The 25,658-nt window shown below is 45.5% G+C and overlaps 1 protein-coding gene across 2 annotated transcripts in view; it reads left to right on the top strand.

Annotated features, from left to right (window-relative positions):
- The first annotated feature begins 20,871 nt into the window (after positions 1-20,871).
- GALNT15 (polypeptide N-acetylgalactosaminyltransferase 15) overlaps positions 20,872-25,658 on the top strand; it is a 44,020-nt gene continuing 39,233 nt past the window's right edge. The window contains exon 1 of one of the 2 annotated variants that reach the window (XM_001496032.5): positions 20,872-22,180. In XM_001496032.5, the coding sequence (XP_001496082.2) occupies positions 21,654-22,180 (527 nt within the window). In that variant the 5' untranslated portion in view covers positions 20,872-21,653. The remainder of the gene's footprint in view (positions 22,181-25,658) is intronic. The other variant, XM_005600916.4, reaches the window with a different exon arrangement.

Genomic DNA, 25,658 nt, shown 5'->3' with positions numbered 1-25,658 from the left:
GTAGGGAGGCTATGTAGGATGTTCAAGATTTCTTCACTTTCCTCCAGCTGCATGACTATTCAGAGGTTCTGTATAAATGGCTCAGGCAAAATCTGCATGTTATAATGCATGTCCAGCTTCCATCATAGAATCTTAGTGCCGAAAATCTCTGGGGAACACCTAATCTAGCCCTTTCCTTCTGCGAATAAATAGGAACTTGTCCAAGATTACACAGAGGATGAGTTGCAGAGTTTGGACTGGGATTCAATCTCCATAACACCTTTGACCATCCCAGAATCAGGTGCATAAACCTCAATTCCAACTTCCAAGGCTCTAAGACAACCTAACAAAGATTTCCTCCAAACTCTACCTCTGTCTTACTCAAGCCGTTCAAGGCGACTTCAGACGACTTCCTTCTCCCAAGCACTGCAAAATTGCCTGGGGGATCTATGTCTCCAACGGTCTGAATACACTCTGAACATGAGGTTCCTGTAGCAACAAGAGTTCTCTGTATGGGAATCCAGCCCTGCCTGCTTTCTAAAGTCAGGGAAGGCCTACATTTCTGCCTGCCTCACTCTTGCTTATTAGCAAACCACTTTTGTCAAGAGTCATCCCCAGCCTGTACGCTCTCCCTCAGGGATCATCTCATGTTTTCAAGGAGATTATACAAGGTTTTCAAAAGCCTCCTTTAGAGACCGTCCCACCCTTACAAAGTGAGGTGCAGCGCAAAGAACATCCAAAGAGTAAAGCCGGCTCCACCCTCCACCCCCCATCTTGAGGACTATCGAACCCAATGTCTTCCTACACCTGAATGTCCTACAGCACCACACCCCTCCCCTTCCAGGCACTGCACAGTGCTTAGGGAGAATTGGGTGCTGAACTGACAGCATCTGGGTCATATCAGATCTTTAAATGTCAGGCTAAATGTATTTTCTAGTCTTTCCCCGAGGGCTAAGATTGCAATGCTTATAAATTCATCTCCTCCCTTCCCACTTGGATTTTACACTGTAAACGTTCACAGACTAGCTGTTTCCAATGTCTTCCCATCTCAAAGGCATATAAAAGTTGAAGAGCTCGGGCTCAGCCAAGCTGCCAAGAAGTCACGAGCTGTAGGCATGTGACCCATTGTTTGGGTGTTCAAGATTATAGTAACACTGGCTGGAGTTTATTTCACACATCTACCCTGCTGTCTCCGGCTCTGATCCAGCCTACAGAGGGAGGCAGAAGCTTTTTAAAATAATGATAAACAATGAGGTCATAGCTGAGAACAGCCAAGCCTTCCTTGACCCAGCCAAGAAAAAACAGTCTTAGTGGCTACAGAAGCCCTGGGGGTCACTATGAGCATGGTTGGTAGGACCAACACAAATTGGGAGATCCACTTAAGGTAATGGACTAGAATTGAAGAATCTCAATAATAGTCCCAGATTGTCCTCTCTCCTAGGTTCTAATCTCTAGTACTTAATGCAGTGCCTGGCACATAGTAGATGGTCTGTAACCCCCAGACAACTTTCCCTATTAGCCTCTAAGTTCCAGTACCTAAAGCAGTGCCTAGCACATAGTGGTGGTCAATAACCCCAGCTACCTTTCCTACGGGTCTTTGATTCCAGAACGTAGCATGGCACCTAGCATATAATAGGTAGTTCAGTTAATGTTGGTTGAAGGACTGCGTTCATAAATGAGTAAGCAGATGGACAGGTGCATGGAAGGCAGGCAGGAAGCAAGGGAGGATGGGAGGAAGAGAGGGAGGATGGGAGGATAGATGGATGGATGTTATTAAATCTCACTTAAAACTAACAAGTCATAAAAAAAGAAGGCTCAAATAAATAAAATCAGAAACAAAAGAGGACACCTCAGAAATACAAAAGATAAGAGAATACTATGAAAAGCTATACGCCAACAAATTGGATAATCTAGAAGAAATGGATAAATTCTTAGAAACATACAACCTTCCAAAACTGGAGCAAGAAGAAGTAGAAAATTTGAATAGACCGATCACCAGTAAGGAGATCAAAACAGCAATCAAAAACCTCCCAAAAAATAAAGTCCAGGACCAGATGGCTTCCCTGGTGAAGTCTATCAAACGTTCAAAGAAGACTTAATACCTATCCTTCTCAAACTCTTCCGAAATATTGAAGAGGAGGGGAGGCTTCCTAACTCGTTCTACGAAGCCAACATTATCCTGATACCAAAACCAGACAAGGACAACACAAAAAAAGAAAATTACAGGCCAATATCACTGATGAATGTCAATGCAAAAATCCTCAACAAAATACTAGCAAATCGAATACAACAATACATTGAAAAGATCATACATCATGATCAAGTGGGCTTCATTGCAGGGATGGTTCAACATCTGCAAATCTATCAACGTGATACACCACATTAACAAAATGAAGAATAAAAATCACATGATCATCTCAGTAGATGCAGAGAAAGCATTTGACAAGAGTCAGCACCCATTTATGATAAAAACTCTAAATAAAATGGGTATAGAAGGAAAATACCTCAACATAATAAAGGCCATATATGACAAACCCACAGCAAATATCATTCTCAATGGAGAAAAACTGAAAGCTATCCCTCTAAGAACAGGAACCAGACAAGGATGCCCACTGTCACCACTCTTATTTAACATGGTATTGGAAATCCTAGCCAGAGCAATCAGGCAAGAAAAAGAAATAAAAGGGATCCACATTGGAAAAGAAGAAGTGAAACTTCACTCTTTACAGACGACATGACTTTATATATAGAAAACCCTAAAGAATCTGCTAAAAAACTTTTAGAAATAATAAATGAATACAGTCAAGTCACAGGATACTAAATCAACAATCAAAAATCAGTTGCATTTCTATACACTAACAACGAAGTAGCAGAAAGAGAAATTAAGAATACAATCCCATTTACAATTGCAACAAAAAGAATAAAATACCTAGGAATAAACTTAACTAAAGAGGTGAAAGACGTGTACACCGAAAACTATAAAACGTTGTTGACATAAATTGAAGAACACACAAAGAAATGGAAAGATATTCCGTGCTCTTGGATTGGAAGAATTAACATAGTTAAAATATCCATACTTCCTAAAGCAATCTATAGATTCAATGCCATCCCTATCAAAGTTCCAACAACATTTTTCACAGAAATAGAACAAAGAATCCTAAAATTTATATGGAACAACAAAAGACCCCAAATAGCCAAAAGAATCCTGAGGAGAAAGAACAAAGCTGGAGGTATGACACTCCCTGATTTCAAAATATACCACAAAGCCATAGCAACCAAAACAGTGTGGTACTGGCACAAAAACAGACACACAGATCAATAGAACAGAATCAAGAGCCCAGAAATAAACTCATACATTTATGGACAGCTAATATTCAACAAGGGAACCAAGAACATATAATAGAGAAAGGAGAGTCTCTTCAATACATGGTGTTGGGAAAACTGGACAGCCATGTGCAAAAGAATGAAAGTAGACGATTATCTTACACCATGCACAAAAATCAACTCAAAATGGATTACAGAGTTGAATGTAGACCTGAAACCATGAGACTTCTAGAAGAAAACACAGGCAGTACGCTCTATGACATTGGTCTGAGCAGCATATTTTCAAGTCCCATGTCTGACCGGGCAAAGGAAACAAAAGAAAAAATGAACAAACAGGACTACATCAAACTAAAAGCTTTTGCATAGCAAAGGAAACCATCAACAAAACGAAAAGACAACCTACCAATTGGGAGAAGGTATTTGCAAACCATAGATCAGATAAGGGGTTAATATCCAAAATATATAAAGAACTCATACATCTCAACAAGAAAAAAAACCCAACAACCCAATTAAAAAATGGGCAAAAGATCTGAACAAATTCTCCAAAGATTCTCCAAAGAGATTCTCCAAAGAAGACATAGGATGGCCAACAGGCATATGAAAAGATGTTCAACATCATTAGCTATCAGGGAAATGCAAATCAAAACTACAATGGGATATCACCTCACACCTGTAAGAATGGCTATAATTAACAAGACAGGAAATAACAAGTGTTGGAGAGGATGTGGAGAGAAGGGAACACTTGTACACTGCTGGTGGCAGTGCAAACTGGTGCAGCCACTACGGAAAGCAGTATGGAGTATCCTCAGAAAATTAGGACTAGATCTATCATATGCTCCAGCTATCCCACTGCTGGGTATTTATCCAAAGAACTTGAAAACACAAAGATATAAAGATACATGCACCCTAATGTTCGTTGCAGCATTATTCACAATAGCCAAGACTTGCAAGCAACCTAAGTGCTCATCAAGGGACAAATGGATAAAGAAGATGTGGTATATATACATAATGGAATATTACTCAGCCATAAGAAATGATGAAATCCGGCCATTTGTGACAACGTGGATGGACCTTGAGGGTATTATGCTAAGTGAAATAAGTCAGAGGGAAAAATCATATGATCTCACTCATAAGGAGAAGATAAAAACAATGACAAACACATAGTAACAGAGATTGGATTGGTGGTTACAATAGGGGGATGGGGGGAGGGCAAAAGGGGGGATTAGGCACACGGGTGGTGATGGACTATAATTAGTTTTTGGGTGGTGAACATGATGTAATCTACACAGAATTTGAAATATATTACAATGTACATCTGAAAGCTATATAGTGTTATAATCCAATGTTACTGCAATTAAAAAAATGTTTTAAAAACCAAAAAAATTAAATAAATAAATTGTGCAATAAAAAAAAACACTAAGAAGTCAAAACACTCGGCTCCGTTCCTCACCAGGCAATCCCTAAAGCTGTCTAATCCTTACTCTAATTGTCACAAAGTTCTCCTACTGATTCGGCCCAAAACTGCCATGCTGTAACTTGCCCATGGCAGTTCTAATTTTCTCCTCTATGTCTTCCTGCTCTTGCTAGAGGATCTTTTCCAAAAGGAATCAGACCTTCCTGTCTGTATTCTCTCTCTTCGTTAGCGTTGGAAACTAGCAAGAAACACCATGGGTTTTTAGATGCAGAATCACAAGAAGGGGGAAGGTTTTAAGAAATCAACAAGACTTTATTTCCTCTAAGAATCCGTCACCTCTGGTTTTCCCAGGCATCCGTGGAACAATTTCTTTGAACAGACCTAGGTCTGGGATCTTTGATCCCTTCACTAAGAGCAGGCCTCTTTATACCCAGATGGCAGCCACAGACCGCTGAGGTCCGTGGACACTTTGTTGACCTCATAATGTGTCAGTTAGCTAGCCTGACCTACGTTTCCCAGAATTCTCTTTCTTATATGTTTTCAGTTAGGGTGATTATATTGTTTTTCCAAGTTTAGATATTTGAAAGGATTCCCCAGTCTCCACAGCGTATTCTCACATGAGACTTGTATTTAAGGCACAGAATACAGTGCAGGGAGAGAAAGAGAATGCAGGGAGGCAGTGTAGGTCCCAGAGACATTCTGCAGCACCAGGTCTGTGCACAAGGGCCCACTCTTTGTCCACATAGACCACACCGAATCTCTAAATTGAATGGCCAAGATCTGTGCTAGGAAACTTAGCTTCAGGAGAATTCCCTGAAAAGAGCTAGGTGGCTCTTTAAGTAGTCAAGCCAGGCTTATCCACCTGGCGAGGCCAGCTGCAAACCACCAGTAAAGATGATAATTCTGGGGCTTGCCGGGAGAGTTTCAGTCCTTAAACAGCATATCATATGTCCCACTGCCCTTATCTTAGTTATAAGTCACAAATCAGACATTCAGGCATCCCCAGAGGTAAAGATGGAGCTGCCAGTATCTCCACAGTGGGACATAAGAGAGATCCTTGGGAGATCTGGAAGGCAGAAGGGAAGCAACAGATACTATGGAGCTCACACACGTTGTGGCCGATTTGCTAACTCACCACATTGGCATGAAGTGGCTGCTGGACCTGTGACTGCTGTACCTTGCCCTGGCTCCTCTTGCACCTTGTCCGCTCCTATTTCTGGGCCAGGTGTCTGTGTTTAGCTCCATGCCAAGGGGTCCCAGCTTCTGCAGGATACCATACCACCACACCACCTACCTCAGAGGCAACCAGAGTTGATACGGGTTTAAACCATCCTTACGGGGTTCCAGTATTTATGGGTTCCAGCTTGTTCTTGATCTCCTCTATTTCGTATCTTTCTTTCCTTTCTAACTGCCTGTCCTGTGGACTTCAATTTCCGGCATCATATGTGAAGACAACAGCTTTACAGGGACTGCTTAACCAGCTCCAGTGATTATGTAAGGTCATATCTCTGCAACAAATCCCCTAAATGTAAATCCTTATCTTTCTATGTACCTATCTACCTGACATCTATCTATCTATCTATCTATCTATCTATCTATCCACCTATCTAATCTCCTAGTGGTTCTGTATCTTGTGTTGGCTCCAGACCCCTGACTGATTAGGTACTCTGCCATTCCCCAGGAGCACAGCCATTGGCTTCTCCCTCTCTCTGTGTTGCAGAAAATGCCAGATGGTGGCCAATTCCCTAGGCTCTGCTTCCACACACACTGCCACTTGACTCGCGAGTTCCTTCTGACAATCTCTATTCTATGTGCTGGTGGAAGGCTGGGCAGCCAGCGCTGCTCTCAGCTATGGAGTGGGCTGATGGGCTGTGCAGACTAGCAGATGCCAGACGAACAGCCAAGTAGGCTCGGCTAATTTCTCACGAGAGGGAAAATGCCAAAACAGTGACAAGAAATTACTGGAAAATTCCACTAGCCGTGACAAATGGAGGTCCTTGGACATCTAATAAACCTCGACGCAGGAGAATGAGGCGAGCTTGCTTGACAGAAACAGAGGTGCCTCGCCACGCGGACGTCAGGGCAGACTTCTAGGCATCTCTTGACATTCCCAGAATGCCTTAGAGTGCACACGAGATAAAGATATGTTTTCTCCGGGCTCATACTCAACAGGTGGGTTTTGCACATCTTCTAACAGAGAAGTTGCAAATTGGCAGTCCGTGGGCTGACATTGGCCTGCTAACATGTTTTGTTTGGCCTTAACAGTGTATATTACAATTTTTGAATTTATTGCCAACTTTTACTAATTGGGGATTTCACATTTTAAAAAATCTAGATTTCCCACTTTTCTTGAAAAAAATCAGAGGATTTTGCAAGTATAGGCCTATCTTCCCACATGGTAAAAATTGGCCGGAGCTGAGTAACAGCCATTCTTGTCAGACAGGGATAGGAACTCTCAGCTCACACAGTACCACCCAGCCTACTGTTCTTGCTTATGTTACCTGCTTGGCTTCTGGAAGCATCTAAGTTTACAAGCCCTGGTCGTCCCATCTGTATAAGATGCTCGTATCCTCTCCCACTATAGTAGAAACCCAGGCTGGACTTCAATTGCCAGCGTCTATTCCTCGTTGCCTGAGGACTTGCTTTGGCAGTCAGACCCTCTGTCTGCTCCCCAACAGGCCATGAGTGCCCCTTCCCAGGGTTCCTCAACTGATGGGAGTTCGGATCACTCTAATGCACATGCTGTGCCCTGGCTCCCAGAGGTCCCCAACGATGTGGAGCTCTAGGTACCCACAGTGGTAGCTGCCTTAATGACACGCCCTTTAAAGTTTCCTCATCCTCCCTATCTCCCTTCTCCTCTTCCCGACCAGTGGCAATTTTTTTTTTTTGCCATCTGAATAAACTTCTTGTACAGTTTATAGTACAATAACAAGAATTTGTAGTAGTTACGTTCTGTAAAGTTGCCATGAATGCTGACTTTGCAGATACTGAGCTGTTGCTCCCAGGGGAAACAAAGAGTTAGGTTCCTGTGAGCCTCTGCTCACAAAGTTTTGGTCAACCAATCAGTGCAGAACCTTGTTCTATGTGTTCATGTTCAAGGACTCCTTATTTAATGTGTGCTGTCAATTCGTTGACATTGAACCCACAGCCAAGAGCACTACGACTTGTGCCTGAGCAAAGCTCATCTAAGACACGTATTTTCTCCGTCAGCCACATCGCAGCCTTCTTGCATCTAGGGACACTAGATAGCACTTCAATACCAGGTTTGGGGGCTGTTTTAAACAGCAGAATCGCCAACACAAAGCACAAAAACGTGAAAAACCTGGCAGTAAATAGACCGTGAAAAGGACACTTGCTTACAATATAAGAGTTGAAACAAGAAGGCAGAGCGTTGCCTTATTTGACCTCAGCTTGGAACGTGCACATCATGTAACTCAAATTTTTTGTCACTCTGCACATGTCCACAAATGACTGTGAAAGGGCCATGAATGTTGACTTTGAGATTACAAAGAAATTGTAGCAAGTAGGCAATTCACAAATACAGAATTTGTCAATAATGAGAATCAGCTGTCTGTTTAGAGGCAGAGTCTGCTTCTAAAGGGACCCCAAGTGAAGACAACATCACAGAAGTGCTTTCCTCCTCAAGTAATTCAGGGGCGACTAAGAAATGGGAAGAAATATAAAACAACCGTTTTCAGGAATTGGCCATCAGGTAGCACAGGATAGTGATCCCTGAGAGAGGGGAAACAAATGAGGTGAGCCATATGCTTTCCCCAGAGTATTGCCTAGAGACTGTTTCCAGGCTGTGGTGCAGGAAGGAGGAACCCACTTGGAGCCTGGAGGTGGCCCTGAGTTAAGGAGACAGAGCTGGGAGACTGCGGAGGCCAAGGCAAAACACTAGAGAGCTGAGAGCTGTGCACAGAGAGAGCTCCAGAGATCGGCAGATCTCCCTGAGTCTTCATAGGAGCTCTGATCAGAACACGCATGTGAGCAAATGACCCAAGGCCAGGGAAAAAACTACCTGGAAAGAGCAGAAGGAAAAATCCTCGGAGTTCGCACAGTGCTCCCACCAGCCTGAGTGGAATACCTCATAAATCATGGAGCATTAACAGAGCGCTCATAAGAGTCTTGCCTCAGCAGTGGGGAAAAAATTGGCCCTCAACTAAAGACTGCTCAGAAGATCAAGTCGTTTCCAACCAAGTGAACTAACTTCCAGAATAAAGCTCAACAGTATTTACAGAAATACAAAATATCCAGCATCAAACAAGATAAAATTCACAACATCTGGATTAAACTGAAAATTACCAGGCATGCAAAAAAGCAGTAAAATATGACCCATAATGAGGAGAATTAATAGAAACAGATCAAGAAATGACACAGATGACAGTGTTAGTAGACAAGGACATTGAAGCCATTAATATAACTATCTCCCATATGTTCAATAAAGTAGAGAAAATATTGTTGAGACATAAAAGATATTAAAGAGGTCCAAATAGAACTTCTAGAGATAAAATTAGAATGTCTGGGATGAAAAAGGAAAAATACACTGAATGTGATTATTAGGAGATTAGATACCGTGGAGGAAAAAATGACTTAACTTGAAGACATAGCAATAGAAATTGGAAACAGAAAATGAAATTTAGAGAGAAAAAAGTGAAGGATAAGTTGGAGGCTTTATTAGAGTGTGGCTTCTAATTGCAGGTCATTCAAGTCTGTCCCTGCGACCTGACTGGGAGGACACAAGACCGGGAAGCTGGACCAGTGGCACATGTCCTAGATACACTGTTGGTAGAAAGGGCGCCACTCCTGTCACCGCTCTGACTCAACATGGCTTCCAGCACGCCCCAGCTTTCTTCTTTCAGGCCTGAGAGACTCATTGGGTAGCTGCTTCTGTCTACTCTACTCTTAAGGTATTTTCTTCCCAGGAAATGGGAAGAAATGACTATGAAGTTTCCTATCTCTCCAGGTCTTTCCTTCATTTTTGCCCTCCAATAAACACAGGCACTTTTTAGGACTTGCTACTCATTAATGATAAATGGACAGGAGACAAGAATAACAAAATGAAAACAAAATAAATGTCCTAAATACCGCACTAAGTATAGATCTTCTTTCTACCAGATGGTAAAATATAAAAATGGGGGTGGGTTTCTCTTTCTCAACAGACATCTCTGAGCCCCTTCTCAGATGATACTAAATATACTCTGAATAAAGACTGGGACCCTGCAGAAATGGATATTAAAACCTCAATAAGATACCGTTAATTTTTTTATTATTAAATATCTCAAACATACTGAAAATAATACAATAGGCACCCACATATTTACATTCCAAGTTTTTAAAAAGATATGTTGTCATAGTGGCATCAGAGCTCTTGTTTCAATTAATGTTTCAAGTTACAGATATAGCTAATACCTCCTTTCCCCACTCTGTTCCCTTCTTTCTCCCCATTCTCAGCACTATTCATCTCTTGAAGGGGTTGTTCTTTTTAATAATTTTTGTTTTACCACATATGCATAGTATGTGGTACCATTTTGACTATTTTAAAAAATCACATAGATATCATACTATGATTTTACAACTTACTTTTTCACTCAATATTATATTTTAGAGATTTACTTGTGCAGATTCATGTAGATTTTGTTCATTCATTCTAACTGCTTGTATAGGACTTCCTCATGTGACATTATATGGACATTGGGGTTATTTTCTATTTTTTGCTATAACATGCTTCAGTGAATAACCTTGTACATGTTTTTTTGTGAACATATATAAAAGCTTCTCCCAGAAGTGGAAATACTGGGTTGGAGAGTATGTGCACTCTCACCATTACTGGATATTGCCAGAATCCTCATCAAAGGTACCAGTTTAGACTCCCACAAGTAGCATCTGAGCAGTGCCTTCCTCCCACATCTTTGACTGAATTGGTAGTATCAAACTTTAAAATTTTTTATCTATCTGTATCTAGACTTTCTATTCTGTTCCACTGATCTGTTCCTCATTCATATACCAGTACTACACTATTTAATGATTATATCTGCAAATCTAGCTATCTCATGAGAGGGATTTCCTTCTTTGTTCTTCATAATTATCTTATCTATTCTTGGTTCTTTATCCTTCTGTACTAATTGTAGGATAGCTTGTGAAGATATATGGATTTTGAATGTAAAGACAGTGAATTTACAAATGAATCTGAGGAGGATTGACATCTTTATGATATTGAGTCTTTTCACCCAGGATTATGCTATATCTCTCCAGGTTTACTTTTATTCTTTCAACAAAGTTTATAGTTTCCCCCATATATTTTGTGAGATTTATTACTAGGTATCTGAGAGTTTTTGTTGCTGAGATACCATTTTTCGCTTGTCAGGTAGGTAAAGACAAAAACGGTTAACAACACTCTATACTGGTAAAATTATGGAGAAATAGGCATTCTGATATTTTATTAGTGCAAGTGTAAATTAATACAACCTCATTGAAGTACAATTTGCAATAGCTCTAAATTTTTTGATGCATGTTCTATGTGACCCAGAAATTCCATTTCCAGGAATTTGCAAATATATGCACATATATACATGAGATTTTGTGTGTATAGGGATATTTAAGGCAGCATTATCATAAGAGCAAAAAGTTAGTAACAACCTTTATGTGTATTGGTAAAGACTGGTTAAATCAATCATTAAATAGTTTATTCATTCAGTCAAATACTATGTAGCCGGAGGCAGCTTTATCAATACTTATGTGGGAAAATGTCCAACATTTTAATTTTTTTTCTTCTTCCTGCTTTCTTTATGTTTAGTTTGCCCTTCTTTTTCCAGTTTCTTAAGGTGGTAGATTAGGTTATTGATTTGAAATTTTTCTTCTTTTTTAATATAGGTATTTATAGCTATAAATTTCCCTCTAATACCGCTTTATCTCCCTCCCATAAGTTTTGGTATATATCTTTACTTTCATTTATTTCAAAATATTTTCTAACTTCTTGTGTGATTTCTTCTTTGATTCATTGGTTCTTAAGGAGTGTGTTGTTTAATTTGAATATATATGTGAATTTCTCCATTTTTTTTTTGTGTCATTGATTTCTGTTTTCATTCCATTTTGGTTGGAGAACATATTTTGTATGATTTCAATTATTTTAAATCCGTTGAGGCTTGTTTTATGGTTTAGCTTATGGTCTATCCTGGAGAACGCTCCACATGCACTTGAGAAGAATGTGTATTTTGCTATTGACGGGAGAAGGACAGTGATGCCTCTTAAATTCCTGTCTTCTCTTATCCTACTCTCTCTTCCCTACAGTTATTTCAGAGCATCTCACCCTCAAACTTGAAATCTCTCACTTTTGTGCCTAGTCCACAGGGATTTCTTAGTTTTTTCGTGTTTTTCCTTTTCTCTCCTCTTTCTTGCTCTTTAGTTTATAGACCAACTTAGCCTCTCTCGTGGTGGCTCTACCTTCTCCTCCTCCTCTTTATTCCCCACTTTTTCTATCATTCAGATTCTCCCAGGACAAAATAGAACGGAGAACTGACCCAAACATAAGAATCCATTCCTTTTCTATGTGGCTCTTTAGTTTAGTCTCTCTCTATCCATTTCCCTGAATCTACATTACAAAAAGTCCAGGAACCAAGTTGACAGGGAGAGAATTCCACATATGATCAGATCTCTCCATATGGTTAAAACGAGCTGGTGAAGACAAAAATTTTCCTTCTATAACCACCTTTCACGGATCACAGACCCAGTGGGAGATCCCTGTAAACAAGTCTTAATCAACTTGGTACGATTATCCTTCTTCCTCGAAGTCACCTGCTGGAAATTCCTCTTAGCTCCGTCTAGGTCTAACAGAACCAAGTGCAAGGCTTTGACAGTGGCCGTCTCAAAATTGGAATCAATTTGATTTTAATTCATTATTAACACACCACTCCTGGTCCTTTGAAATCATAGCACCAGCAGGTGCCAAGAACACAAGATCTCTCACAGCTTTCTAAGACCTTTCAGCCTGTGAAGGGGTGGAAAGGTAATTGCACTTTTGCCGTTTATCTCCAGACTCAGAGAAATGTCACACCTTTACATTTTATTTTGCTTTCTTCATATTTACCCAAATATTAGTTTGTACACATCTCTATAATTACTCCTAGAACAGTATATGGTTGAAATTATTTGCAAAACTGTCTTCCTGGCCATACCTTGCTTATCTTTTTATCTTCTGTGCCAAGCACCTTGCCTGGGACATAGTTGGTGTTTAGTAATGTTTGCAGAACAAATGGAGACAATACAATAACAAATACACCCAGTAGGGCTTCACAATGCTTTTCCAAAGGAATAATTATAGGTATCACAAACTTAACATACCGGTAACATAACTCATCGTCTATCTTCAAAATCTGTTCCAAGCCCTGTGTAATTATTCTTCCAAGTACTGTCTCAAAAGTTTGGCAGCCTCTTTAATCCGTTCAACCCCACTTCCGGTCAGTGCAACTACCTGCAAGACTTGTTTCAAGTGTACACTACAAATGCTCATGTATGCACGCACGCACGCACATGGCTACACGTTTCTAATTTGACTACAGAGGATGGTGCATTCACCCTGCTTTCTACACCAGGACAGGAAGTGGACCTTTATTCTCAGAATTAGAGGAACAATGAAGGGCAGAGATGCGCTGCCCTCTTAGATCACTCAGATCTTCAAGACACCTGGAACTCAAATGGCAGGATAAGGTTTTGGAGGTACTAACTGATGTGTTTTGCTCTCAAAATGTTGATTTGTGTCATGGCCAGCGCCCAGGTCTAGGCCCCCCAGAGAGGCAGCATCAGGGGTGCCCTTGCCTCCCCATCACCCTGTCTGGCTGGATCCACATGGGATAAGCTTAGTGTCCAGGACCTCCCTCCCAGTTTGACCTCACCTGGTATTACTGAGCGGTCTCCTGGGCAAAAGGGGTAAGTTTCTGAAAACATGTTTTTTCAGAATAAAAGATGTTACCTTTTAAAATACATATAATTCATGACTTGAAAGCAAAATAACAGGATTTTTTCCCCCACATTTTGTTAGAAACTGTTTTTTTAGTGAAATTGGGTGATTAGACTCAATTCCAGAATACTGTCAGTGTCACTGGGATTAACTGGGTTTTTAAGACAGGGTGTCTTTACAATGTCAGACATGGCCTTTGCCCTTCAACAGATTATTCTAGGCGTAATATAGAATATACTGAAGACTGTTTCACTTAGGGTCTAAGAGAGTACCGATTACGTAGTTATACGCTTTATTGCAGAGAATACAGATCAGGAAACTTGTCATAGTCAGACTTAAATAAAAAGAACAGAAATAATCTTGCTGAATACTACAGTAAGTTATTTTTCTCAGCAATTACTTTACGCCACAGCAGAAATCCAAGAAAGAGATAAAGTGTTCACGCTGTTTGGCATCTCCGTCTGAGTTTGGATTCCCCTGAAAGCAAACCCTGAGATAAGGACTTGGACGTACGTAGTCTATTTGGGAAGAGAACTCAAGAAGCACAAGTGAGGGGGCGGGGAGAGAAAGATGAAGAAGGGAGAAAATGAATAAACGCTGTGCTGACGAGCAGGTTGCCGCTGCGGACAACTGGGACCTCAGTCCTGCTAGGAACTCTTTCAAGAGTTATGCAGACCATATCTCAGAATAGTCTCATGGAGCCGGTTCAGTATTATCTGCTGAGGTATTTATCCACCAATTTCCTTTCCCTTATGATGGAAGTTGCTTAATGATTGAAGTTAAATCCCCAGCACTTCTGGCCTGCTGGGCATGAAAGGTGTGCAAGCTCCATGATGCTGGAGAAACCCTCAGGCAGGCAGGAGATGCAGGCACTTGAGGGGGAAGCTATCTACATGTCCACCTGCAGCCGCCCATGAACTCAGAGCTGGGATGAGGGCGTCTAGAGCAGTGAATCAACCAGGGCTGCTACAATCTCCTTGGGAATTAAAAAAATGTTGAATATATTTTTTAAATCTCCTAGGCTGGGAGAGGAATGGTTGAAGGGAAAGCAAAGAGATCTTCGATCCCCATGGGTCCCTGAAACGTGTCCTAAGCCCCTCCCCTAAGCCAAGTCTCAGGGCAGGAAGTATATATGATGGTAAATGACAGAAACCCCAGAAAGAGAGGACCAAAGTCCCCATCTTCAGGTACAACCCAGGGCAATGGCAAAACCCCAGTGTCCTCTTCAACCAGCATGGGGTGGGAGTAGAAGAAAAGTCTCATGTGGATTTAGGCAGGTGGGTGTGAGACAGTCTCGCAGAGTTCCCCATGCCCCCAACAAGAGTAGCATGGAGTTGTCACAGGAAGCCTGTGACCCAAGAGGCCTTGTGTTTAGAGAGCAGGTGGATGCAGCAGAACCTCTGCAGGAAGTGTCTCAGGGCCAGATGGGAACAGGGCCCTTTCAGAAGACTCTGGCATAGATAGAGGACAAGGATGAGGACAGGTGTGCTCCACCCCAATGCCCGAGCCCTGTGTAGCACCCACAACTTAGACTCTGCCCCAGGAGAGTGAGGCGATGGAGAAACCTTGAACTTCCTGAGACTGGCTCCACCACTGATGAGAATGTGGGTTCCTAAGTTCTGTTTTGGCAAAAATAAAAACCGCCTTCTGGCCTTGCACATCTGAGTCTGGGCTCTGCAGTTTAAACACACAAAACTGAGTTGCCTTGCTTCCCCCTTATGCTGAAGAAGAACTTATCTTGGACCAGAGAGAAGCAGCTTGAGCTTGCATCTCCTCCTCATTTTCTTCAAGGAGATGGATTCTTTCTGAGAGTGCTCTTGAACCTTAGCAGACACTTGAAGCATCTGGAAGGCTTGTTAAAACACAGATGCCTGGGCCCACCCCATAAACTCTGGCTCAGTGAGTCTGAGAATGGCCTAGGAAGGACCTAGATTCTTGGCCATCTTTGCATTTGAAGATGGACCTGCCAGTGATGGTTGGGCACAGAAAGGGTGCCTACCTACAAGCATCATGGATGCCAGTCCTCCCCAAGTTAGCCGTGTGTAAAGACTGCTCCGTGTCAGGGCTGGCCATGTGGTAATTAGACACTTTGGTGCCCCAGTCAGCAGCACTGTTCTTCCCCATACAATCCATGCCCAGAGGGAGCACAAGGAAAGCAAAGCCGTCTGGGTTGTATCAAAGCACCAGGAAGTGGGGTGGGCCACCTCAGGCACGGTCTTTCAGGTGGCCTGAGGGAAAGGAGGAGGTGGAGTTGGCTGTTTGATATGTGGTGGCATGTCCCCCCATTTCCTTTCTCCCCTTTCTAAGGCCAAACACAGATACTGATCCCAGGTGTTATCTTATTGTCAACAATTTACTCAGTGCGTATGTATAGTGTACACCAGATCTCATCTCTGAGAGCCATTTATTTGACATGTGTTGCTGAGCCAGGTGCTGTGCTAGGCGTGGGAGAGACAAAGACAGAACCACTGTTCATAAGGAAGACCAAAAAGCAAATAGCCATCGCCGCGTGTTATAACAAAGTCAAACAGAAGACACGCCTGGTAAGTGCCTTGGGGAATTGCCTCCCCGCCCTCCCTGCTTCTTGCTCTTGTTTTCACCTGAGCTTAGGATGGGAACCAGACTGGTGACCAGGCTTACAGCTGTCAATGACATCTTCTTGAATTGCCTGGGCCAGGTCTCCTATTGCATGGCAGTGTTTACTTACCAGCTTGCGTCCCCTGTTCCCTCAGTGAAACCTCTTGGTCTCTGATTTGTTCAGGCACTTTAACCTGCTACCCAAATGAACTGAAAACTTCCAACTTTTTTCTAGGCAAATAGCAGAGTTTTACACACCAAAGGTGCTGTGGCCTGTGAGAAAACAGGCAAGTGAAAAGCTAAAGCAAGCAACATGCAGAAACCCCAGTGGCTCTCTGACTGGGGTGCTCACTGTCTCAGCTCTCTGAGCTCTGAGCCTCGATGGATGATGCTCCAAGCCTCACGAGGGACCAGAGGTCCGCGTCTGGGTCTCCACCAGCTCTAGCGTATCTTAAGCTGGGACCGAGAACCCCAGGCCAGAGCCAAGCCAGATCTAGTCCTGAGAGGAGCCTTTCTTCAGGGTTGTCTCTGTCATGGGAAGACCAGGCCCAAGACCCTGGACTGAGGAGGTAGTATGACACAGGGAAAGAGATGGAATGAGAGAGAGAATGGAAGGACAGAGGGAGAGGGAGAGTGGAGGGAAAGGAGGGAGGGAGGTGGTCAGGTGAAAGGAACTGTACTAGTTTTCTGAGCTGCTGTGATGAAGTGCCACAGCCTGGGTGGCTTAAACAACAGAAATTTATTTCCTCACAGTTCTGGAAGCTAGAAATCTAAAGTCAAGGTGTCAGCAGGGTTGGTTCCTTCTGAGGGCTGTGAGGAGAATCTGTTCCATGCTCTCCCCTGGTGTCTGGTGGTTTGCTGGTGATCTTTGCTGCTTCCTGGCTCATGGATGCATCACCCCCATCTCTGACTTCTTCTTCACATGGCATTCTCCCTGTGTGCATGTCTCTGTGCCCAAATTCCTCCTTCATATAAGGATATCAGTAACATTGGATTAGGGGCCACCCTATAACCTCATCTTAACTTGATCATCTGCAAAGACCTTATTTCCACATAAGGCCACATTCACATGTACTGGGGGGAGGACTTCAACATCTTTTAGGGGGACACAATTCAACCTATGATGGGAACACAGGTGAGAAAGAGAGGAGGAGGGACCCTGATGATGGGGCAGGTACCACAGTACTGTGTGTAGGCCCTTCTCCCCCAAAGAACCCTGGACAGGGGCAGCGTAGCTCCCGTGTAGCTTTGGGCAATGAGTAACAGACGGGATGTCCCTCAAGGAAGTCTCGTTTCTGAGGCTGAGAAGAATAAGGTAGAGGTGGAAAAGACTTTTGTGTTGTGTTTGGGGATCCATGACTTGCTTGGTTTGTTTCTGAGCAGAAGACATAGAGAAGAAAATTCCAGCTACATGAGGACAGAACTAGGAGACAGGGTTGTAGACCGAAGATGCGTTGCTGACATCTGGGTGATAAAGGGAGGATCAGGCTATGAGATGGTATATGAGCAGCAAAGTAACACTCCTGCAAGCCAGGAGCTGAGAGGGGGCAGAACAGCATGCAGGTGGGACGTGGCCCTGGTGGCCTGGGGTCAGGAAAGCCTGCTGCTCCCCCCAGACCTGGTGACTTTCAAAAGCCGGGGGATTTGTGGGGAAGTCTGAGTCCTGTGCTGTGTGGAGATGTAACACTTATTACGTTGCCCAGGAGAGGGGCCCCTTCCTTTAACTGTGTAATGGACACTTTGGTGGGGGGGCCATCAGGGGTCCATTAGAGTGAGTTTCCCCAGGACCCTGGTGGGAGTCAGAGCCAAGGGCAGCACGGCCAAGCCCCTCCGTGGTAGTCATGCCAAGATGGTCCATTCTGACCCTTAACCATCCCAGCAGGTGTGGACCAGTTCAAGGGTTTTTGAGGGGCCTCTGTCCATTTGAAGAGCACCTGGAATTTTGCGTCCTTTAGGGCAGCCTTAAAGTATCAACCTGGGATTATGGGCTGTATAGAGTCCTTTTAGGGCTGATCCAAATCTCAGAGTCTCAGGGGACACACAGACCTTGTTGACTTGAATCAGAATAGCCATCTAGTTGTCTCTATATTCATTTGACAAACATTTTTTGAATGCCTAGTTTGTGCCAGACACAGGGCCAGTCTCTGGGGAAACAGCAGTGAACAGAACCTTTCTGGCGAGTCGAGCAGGTGGCTCCGGCATGCTCGGCAGGTGCTTCCGGCGTCTCCGGCACTTGGTTCCCTCCCCATGTAGGGTTACCTTTTGGGGTGAGGTGGGGGCATAGACAGTAAAGGCCTGAGTATCTTACTTGTTGACTGTTGAGAAGAGCCACAGAGATTCTCAAAGAGAGCAGGGGAAGAGGATGGAGAATGCCACACGTAGATGGAGGGGCTTCTGATGCCAAAAGGTGGGCCAGGAGAGGCCCCACTGAATAAAAGACAATCAAGTAAACACGAAAGTGAAGAAATAAGCCACGTGGCTGGATTTCCGGGGCAAGAGCGATCAAGTGGAGGGTCGTACAGATAAAGGCCCTGGAGTGGGATGTGCCTGGAACCTTCGAGGCCAGTGTTGCTGGAGAGGGTGGGGGAGGGTGCTCTGCCACAAGGGTGGAGACTGTGCACACTCAGTTCTCTGAAAGCCTCCTGGAATTGAAGCTTTCTATCTCATTATCCTCACGAAACTGAAAATGTCCCAGAAATTCTGAACTTCATCTTCCAGGGTGCCTGCCTCTTGAACCTGAAAGTCGCACAACTCCCACCCCCAATACACCCTGATGTGGGATTTGGAAAATGCAGTCTAATCTAGAAGTTTGCAAGTGGCATCGGGGCACTGTGCTGGGCTCTCAGCAGAGCAAACTCATGTAACCCACCATGTCACCTCTGACTCTACAGATGGCTTCGAGGACCACACACACACACACACACACACACAGGAAGAAGCAAGTGAGTCAAAAGGAAAAACATTTTTTTCCATAAGATGTTTAGGCTCACATTCTAAGATCAAAATCAAAACGGAAACAATTAGCAATTTGCTTCAGGAACCCCCAATGTCAGTTGTCCCCACTCCACTCCTGGTTACAGGACAGCCTTGCCGCTTTACAGCTGTCAGGAGAAACCCACCTCACAGTGATGGGTAGGTACCCAGAGTCAACCTGTTCCAGCCAGAAGCCAGGAGCCCGAGCGCTCTGAGCATGCTCGATTCCCTTCTCTCTCCTGTCCACATCGCTGCCCCCGGATCTTGGGTCTCACGGCCTCAAACGTCTTCTGTGTGCCACTGGTGTCCAACTTCACATCTGAGGCCAGACCTCTCCCCTGACCTCCAGCTATCATACATCCAGCTGCCTCCCCTTCAGCTGCCCTTGGCTGTCTAAGACATCTCCAACATCGCATGTCCCAAGCCGAGCCACTGCTCTTCACCTCCTTTTCTCTGCTCCTGGCTTTCCCCATCTCAGTTGATGGTAACTCTACTCTTCCAACTGCTCAGGCAGTTGGAAACTTGAAATCATCCTTGACTCTTGTCTTTCTCTCATACAAGACATCAATTCATTAGCAAATCCTACAGGTTCTTCCTTAAAGTATGTCCAGAAGGTGACCTCCTCTCACCACCTCCACTGGTACCAGGTTGGTCCACGTCCTCACCTGTTCCCACTGAAGTGAGACTTTCATGGGCCTCCCTGATGCTGCCCTTTGCTCTCCCACTGTCTACTCTCAGCACAGCAGCCAGAGCGAGCCAGTTAGAATCCAAGTCGATCATGTCTCTCCTCTGCTCACCACCCTCCAAGGGCTCTCATCTCACTGAGAAGAAAAGCCAAAATCCCCAGCATGCCCTGCAAGGTCCTACCCGATCTCCCCTGCCCTCTTTCCCCTCTTACCCTCTCATTCCATTTCCCATCACACTCCACTTGCCCACTCTGTTCCAGCCACCTGGTGCTCTGCTGTTCCTGAAACAGGCCAGGCACTCCCTCACCTCAGGCCCTTCCCATTCTTTATCCTCTTTGCCCAAAATGCTCATCCCTGGACAGCTGCCTCGCCCTCCTCCTTCCCCAGGTGCTAACTCTCCTGTGAAATCTCCCCTCTCCACTCAGCGTCAGTTGTCAACTGCCCGCCCTCGCTCACAGCCCCCTTTCCTGCTCTGTTTTTCTCCTTGGTTCTTATCACCATCTCACCCGCTGTATGTTTTAATTGATTATCTATCTGTCTGTCTCTCCCACTTGAATGTAAGCTCCAAGAGGCACAAATTTTGGTCTGTTTCATTCATTGCTGTCCTCCCAGTCCCGAGAATCGGTTCCGCATAGTAGCTGCTCATTAATATTTGTTGGTTGAATGAGGAAGTTTTCTGTCTGAAGGAACATGCCACGCCTCTTCTGACGTCCCTCCATCACTGGCCAGTGCATCATAGGCATTCAGATGCTCCTGTGGGCAAAAAGGGCTTAAAAGAGCCTCTCCCATAGCTTCCCTCATTTTCAGAAAGACCAGGACAGTGGCCCTCAGGAAGGGAGGGAGAGTCCTGTCCAGCTTCATGGATCACCTGTGGGAGGCTGAGGATGCAAACAGCCAGCCAGCTCCCCGCATTTACGTCACACGTACAGCCTTTCTGAAGTCGGGAGGGAATACTCTGTCCTGCCCCTTTGGGTGGGGAAAGAAGTCATCCTATGAAGGAAATTCAAATCCGACCTCCTGGAATGTTCCTGTTTGGGTTTGGTGCCAGCAGTGATGGCTTTTATCCCCCCTACCCCACCCCCACCCCGCCCCGGAGTTGTGTTCCGTGTGGTTGTGCAGAGCCTGGGAACAGTGAGGGCATTAGGACCAGGGGCGAGGCGCACGCCTGGCTCCCGCGGTGTCTGGCAGAGGCTCTCTGGCTGAGCGCAGAGCTATGTGTGAAAGGAAACCAGGCACCGCCTGCCGGCTTCACATCTGTTGATCTGACCTGACTTGCAGCATCCAAAGGAGCACGGCTGTCACCTCTGCTGGACTGAGGACCCACCAGCTCCCCCCAGACATCGCATAGCAACCTGACCATTCGTGCAAGGGGGGAAACGAAATACACGGGACTAAACCCCTGAGCAGAATGGAATAATGATTTTTTTCCCAAGGAGAAAAAGGGGGGCAAACAATTCCATTTGAAGTCCCTGTGAGTGGGCTTTCAGAAGGCAATTAAAGAAATCCACTCAGAGAGGACTGGGTGGGGCTTGGGTCCTGTGACTTTCTGACTATAAGCGAAGCCAGTCTTACACCCGCTGTTGGCAAAGGTCAGATGGGAAAAAAAGGAGCAGGTTAAGTGACGATCAAAGAACTTCCAGGTGGAACCAGGAACCCAGGTTCTGCTGCCAGCTTGAAGGAACCTGCAGCAGGAAGAGAAAGTGAACTTGAACATGACCTGTTGCATTTGGCAAGTTCCAGCAACATGCTCCTAAGGAAGCGATGCAGGCATGGACCATGCAGACTGCAGTTCCTGCTGCTCCTCCTGATGCTGGGGTGCGTGCTGCTGCTGGTGGCCATGCTGCATCCTCCCCCGCATGCCCTGCACCAGGCTGTCACAGCCCAGGTCGCCGAGCACAGCCCTGAAGCTGGGTACCGCCTGAACTTTGGGGAATCCCAGGAATGGGTGCTGGAGGCCGAGGATGACGGCCAAGAGTATGACTCCCTGGAGGGCCTGTTGCCCTTTATCTCGCTGCAGGAGGATCAGCTCCTGGTGGCCGTGGCCTCACCCAGGGTCAGGAGGAACCAGAGCCAGGACAGGAGAGGTGGCAGCTACCGGCTCATCAAGCAGCCAAGCAGGAGGCAGGACAAAGAGGCCCCAGAGAGGGACTGGGGGGCCGAGGAGGAGGACCAGGAGGTATCTGAAGATGAGCTGACGCCTCTCAGCCTGGAGGAGGCGCTCAGCGCCCGCATCCCCCTGCAGAGGGCGCTGCCGGAGGTACGGCATCCGCTGTAAGTAAGGCCCTTGCTTCCCTTCCCTGGTACTGGAGTGCAATCAGCAAACGCCAGGATGCGAACTTTCTGCACTCTGCCTCCTCTGTCCTCAGGGCAGCACTTCTCAAGGTGCGGTCCAGGGACCAGCAGTGGCAGCAGCATCACCTGGGGACTTGTTAGAAAAGCATAGTCTCAGATCCCATCCCAGACCCACGGAGTCGGAAGCCCTGGGGGGGTCCAGTGGTCTGTATTGAACTAGCCCTCCAGATGAGGACCACTGTCCTAGAAACAGAAAAGGAGGAACTTGTACTTGTTCCTTCTCTTCCCCGTCCCGGGTTCTTGGCCTCCTGTCTCTGGATTATGGGGTCAAACAGCTTCATCTATATAATGCAGAGTGGGCTTGGAGCAGACACTCTCCAAGGCACTTCTGACTCCAGTGCCTTTCAAGACTATGGTTGTTGTTAGTGTTTGCTTTTATTTTGGATCAAAATAACGATTGCAACTAACATTTTTGTGGCTCTTGCCATGTGCCTGGCGTTCCTTGAAAAGCTTCTCATGTATTAACTCATGAAGTCCTTACAACTCTGTAGGATGGGTGCCAGTATTACCGTCATGCCTATTTTATAGGTATGAAAATAAGGAACAGAGAGGTCAAGTGACTTGCCCACAGTCAACCAGCTAGTAGGTGCCAATGCAGGGATTTGAATCCAGGCAGAAGCTCCAGTCTACCTGAACCACCACTCTATGCCACTAGACTAAGGGGACAGTTCCAGTGCCCAGGAGCTAGAATACTGCGCTGATGCAGCCTAACCTGGCTGGGTGGTCCCACTCCTAGGAGGCAAGCTGGGAGTGTGATGACATGCAGGCTGTGCCCAGGGGAATGGCCGGCTCATCTGGTACACCCCCTGCCGTCCCACACCATCACCATGGCTGGCCACAGAGGAGGGAACCTGGTTACCAGCATCCAGGGGCAATGCAGCTGGGTGGTTTGGTGATATAGGTCCCTTCCCTATAAGCCACCGCTCTTCACAGAGTCTAGAGAGTTCCCGGGTGAGGATCTGTGTGGAGCAGCAGTGGGAGCAGGACCACTTGCTCCTTGGATCCCTGGGGGAGTTCCTCTCAGCCTGGCTGCCTGGCTCCTTGGCCACTCACTGTCTGGGTCATGCGAAGGCTGGAGAGCGGAGCCTCCTGAGCTGGTGTCCCCAGTGCCCCACACACCTCTCCCTGGTCCCAACCCTGCTGCTCTGACTCCAGTTCTTGGCCTAAGGAGCTCTTTCCAGGAAACTCGTAGACCCAGCCAGGCCTAGCCCGTTGCAGTTTTGTGGTCTCTGGAGTTTTAATTCATAACATGCATTCCAACCGGAGATGAATGGTCATTGATGCCATGTGGGGAACCCCCAGGTCCAGGCACACAGTAGAGAAATGACTGCTGAATTGAAGGAGTACATAGTTTTCAAATTCTTGGATACATCTTTTCATTGGCCTAGAGCAAGGATGAGTATCGTCATCTGCCAATCAGAAACATTGCCTCAAGCAAGAGGGTCTCTGGCTACCAAAGGTGCTGGTGTGTATGTGACCATGTGTGTCTGCATTGTGCATGTGTGTTGTGCATGTGCATATATGTGGGTGCATTGTGTTGTGTGTGTTAAACAGATGCTGTGCATATGTGTTGTATGTAATGCATCATGTGGTGCCTGAGTGTCTGGTGCCTGTGTATGTTGTGGTGTGATATGCACAGGTACAAGCTGTGCATTGTGTTGTTACATGTGCATGTGTGTTGTGGATGTGTTAATATTTATGTATGTATGTCTATATGCATTATGTGTGGTACATGTATGCATTGTGTATGTTGTGCATGTGGTATGACACACATTGTGCATGTGTGTTGCAATGTGGTACTTGTTTTACTTAGGTTTTTGTGGCACATGTGTGCATGTATATTGTGTTGTGACTGTGTTGCATGTGTATGATGTGCTTGTGTATGTACTATGTGAGTGTACTGCATGTGTTATAAACATATATACATTTATAATGCACTCATGCACATCACATATGTTGTACATGTGGTCTGATGTGCACATGTACTGTGTTTGTCTGTACATGTGCATTGAGATGCACTGCTTGCTTTGCACGTTTATGTGGTACATGTGTGCACATGTATTTGTGTGTTGCACATGTGTATTGAGTGTTGCATGCGTGTTACAAATGTGTTGTGCAAGTGGTACACATGTACATGGGCAACTGTGTTGTGTGTGTTATGCTTGTGGTGTGAAGTACATGGGTGTGCATTGTGCACATGTGTGGATGCATGGTGCGACTGTGGGTACCTTTTGTGTCCTGTGTGTGAGGTGCACATATGTGTGTGTATGCCACTTCTGTGGCGGCCTCTTCCAGTCAGGGTAACAAACTCATCTCTGTTTGCCTGAGTCTTTCCTGTCACAGAAACCCCTCAGTCCCAGGCAAACTGAACACTTGGTCCCCCCACTCCCAGCCTGCCTGGTCCTCACAGCTCACCTCAGCCTCAGCTCTGTCCCGAGGTGTGTGGCGCCCTCTGCTGGCCTCAGGCTGGCTCTGCAGCCTGTGAGCCCAGGCCTAGGCTCCCAGACGCCGGTCTCCCATCCGCGCTTCAGGCCCTGGCTCCCCCCACTTCCTGGCACCTCTCCAGGATATACGTGGGATTGTCTGCAAACTGAGGCAACAACCCTCACCTTCCCTCCGGGGTGGCAGGACTCTCCTCCTCCCACTGCTTTAAAACTGGGCCAAAATACAATTCATAACACAACAGCCAGGTCTTAAAGCACCTGCTCTGGCGAGTTCTACACGGCTGCTTTCCCGCAAGGGCCGGGAACACGCCAACATCCACTGGCTGCCTCCCTCGTAGCACCAGTGCCATCAGCGGCCCCAGAGCTTCTTGCAAGCCCACCCTTGACTCCTTCCCAGACTAGCCCCCCGGCCCGGTTCCTGCACTAAACCCCCAAACCGGCCTCAGGCCTTCTCTGAGTGCCTTTAGGGTCATTGCTGGAGGTCGGTTTGAAAAGGGGATATGCGAGGATAGTTACTAATAATGCAAGACCAAAACAGAAAACAAAAATCAGTGTGAAAGAGGTCAAAAGGCAGTTTCTGGAAAGAGAGGTAAAATTACAGTGAACTCAGAGCACTTACTACATGCTAGGGACGCTGCTAAGTGGTTGTCATTCCTTTAATCTTCATAATAAACAGATAAGGTGGGTAATATTATCATCTCCATTTTATGGATGAGAAAACCAAGGCCCAGAAAGGTGAGGGGACGGGGGCCAGGTCACCCGACCGAGTGTGTCTGACACCAGAGTCATGCTCTTAACCACTGTGTTGTACTTCCCGGGCAAGTCACGTGGTTTGGAAGCATTTCAAGCTTTTCCATCTATAAAATGGGAGAACTCACACTGGTCCACAGGGAGACGCAGAGGACGATGTTTATCACAGCGCCCTTGGTGGCACTGAGGAGTTGGAAGCCACC

The sequence above is a fragment of the Equus caballus genome, chromosome 16 (assembly GCF_041296265.1).
Source record: "Equus caballus isolate H_3958 breed thoroughbred chromosome 16, TB-T2T, whole genome shotgun sequence".
Lineage (NCBI taxonomy): Eukaryota > Metazoa > Chordata > Mammalia > Perissodactyla > Equidae > Equus > Equus caballus.
Note: the sequence above shows the minus strand (reverse complement) of the source record. Positions and strands in the feature narration are given on the sequence as shown.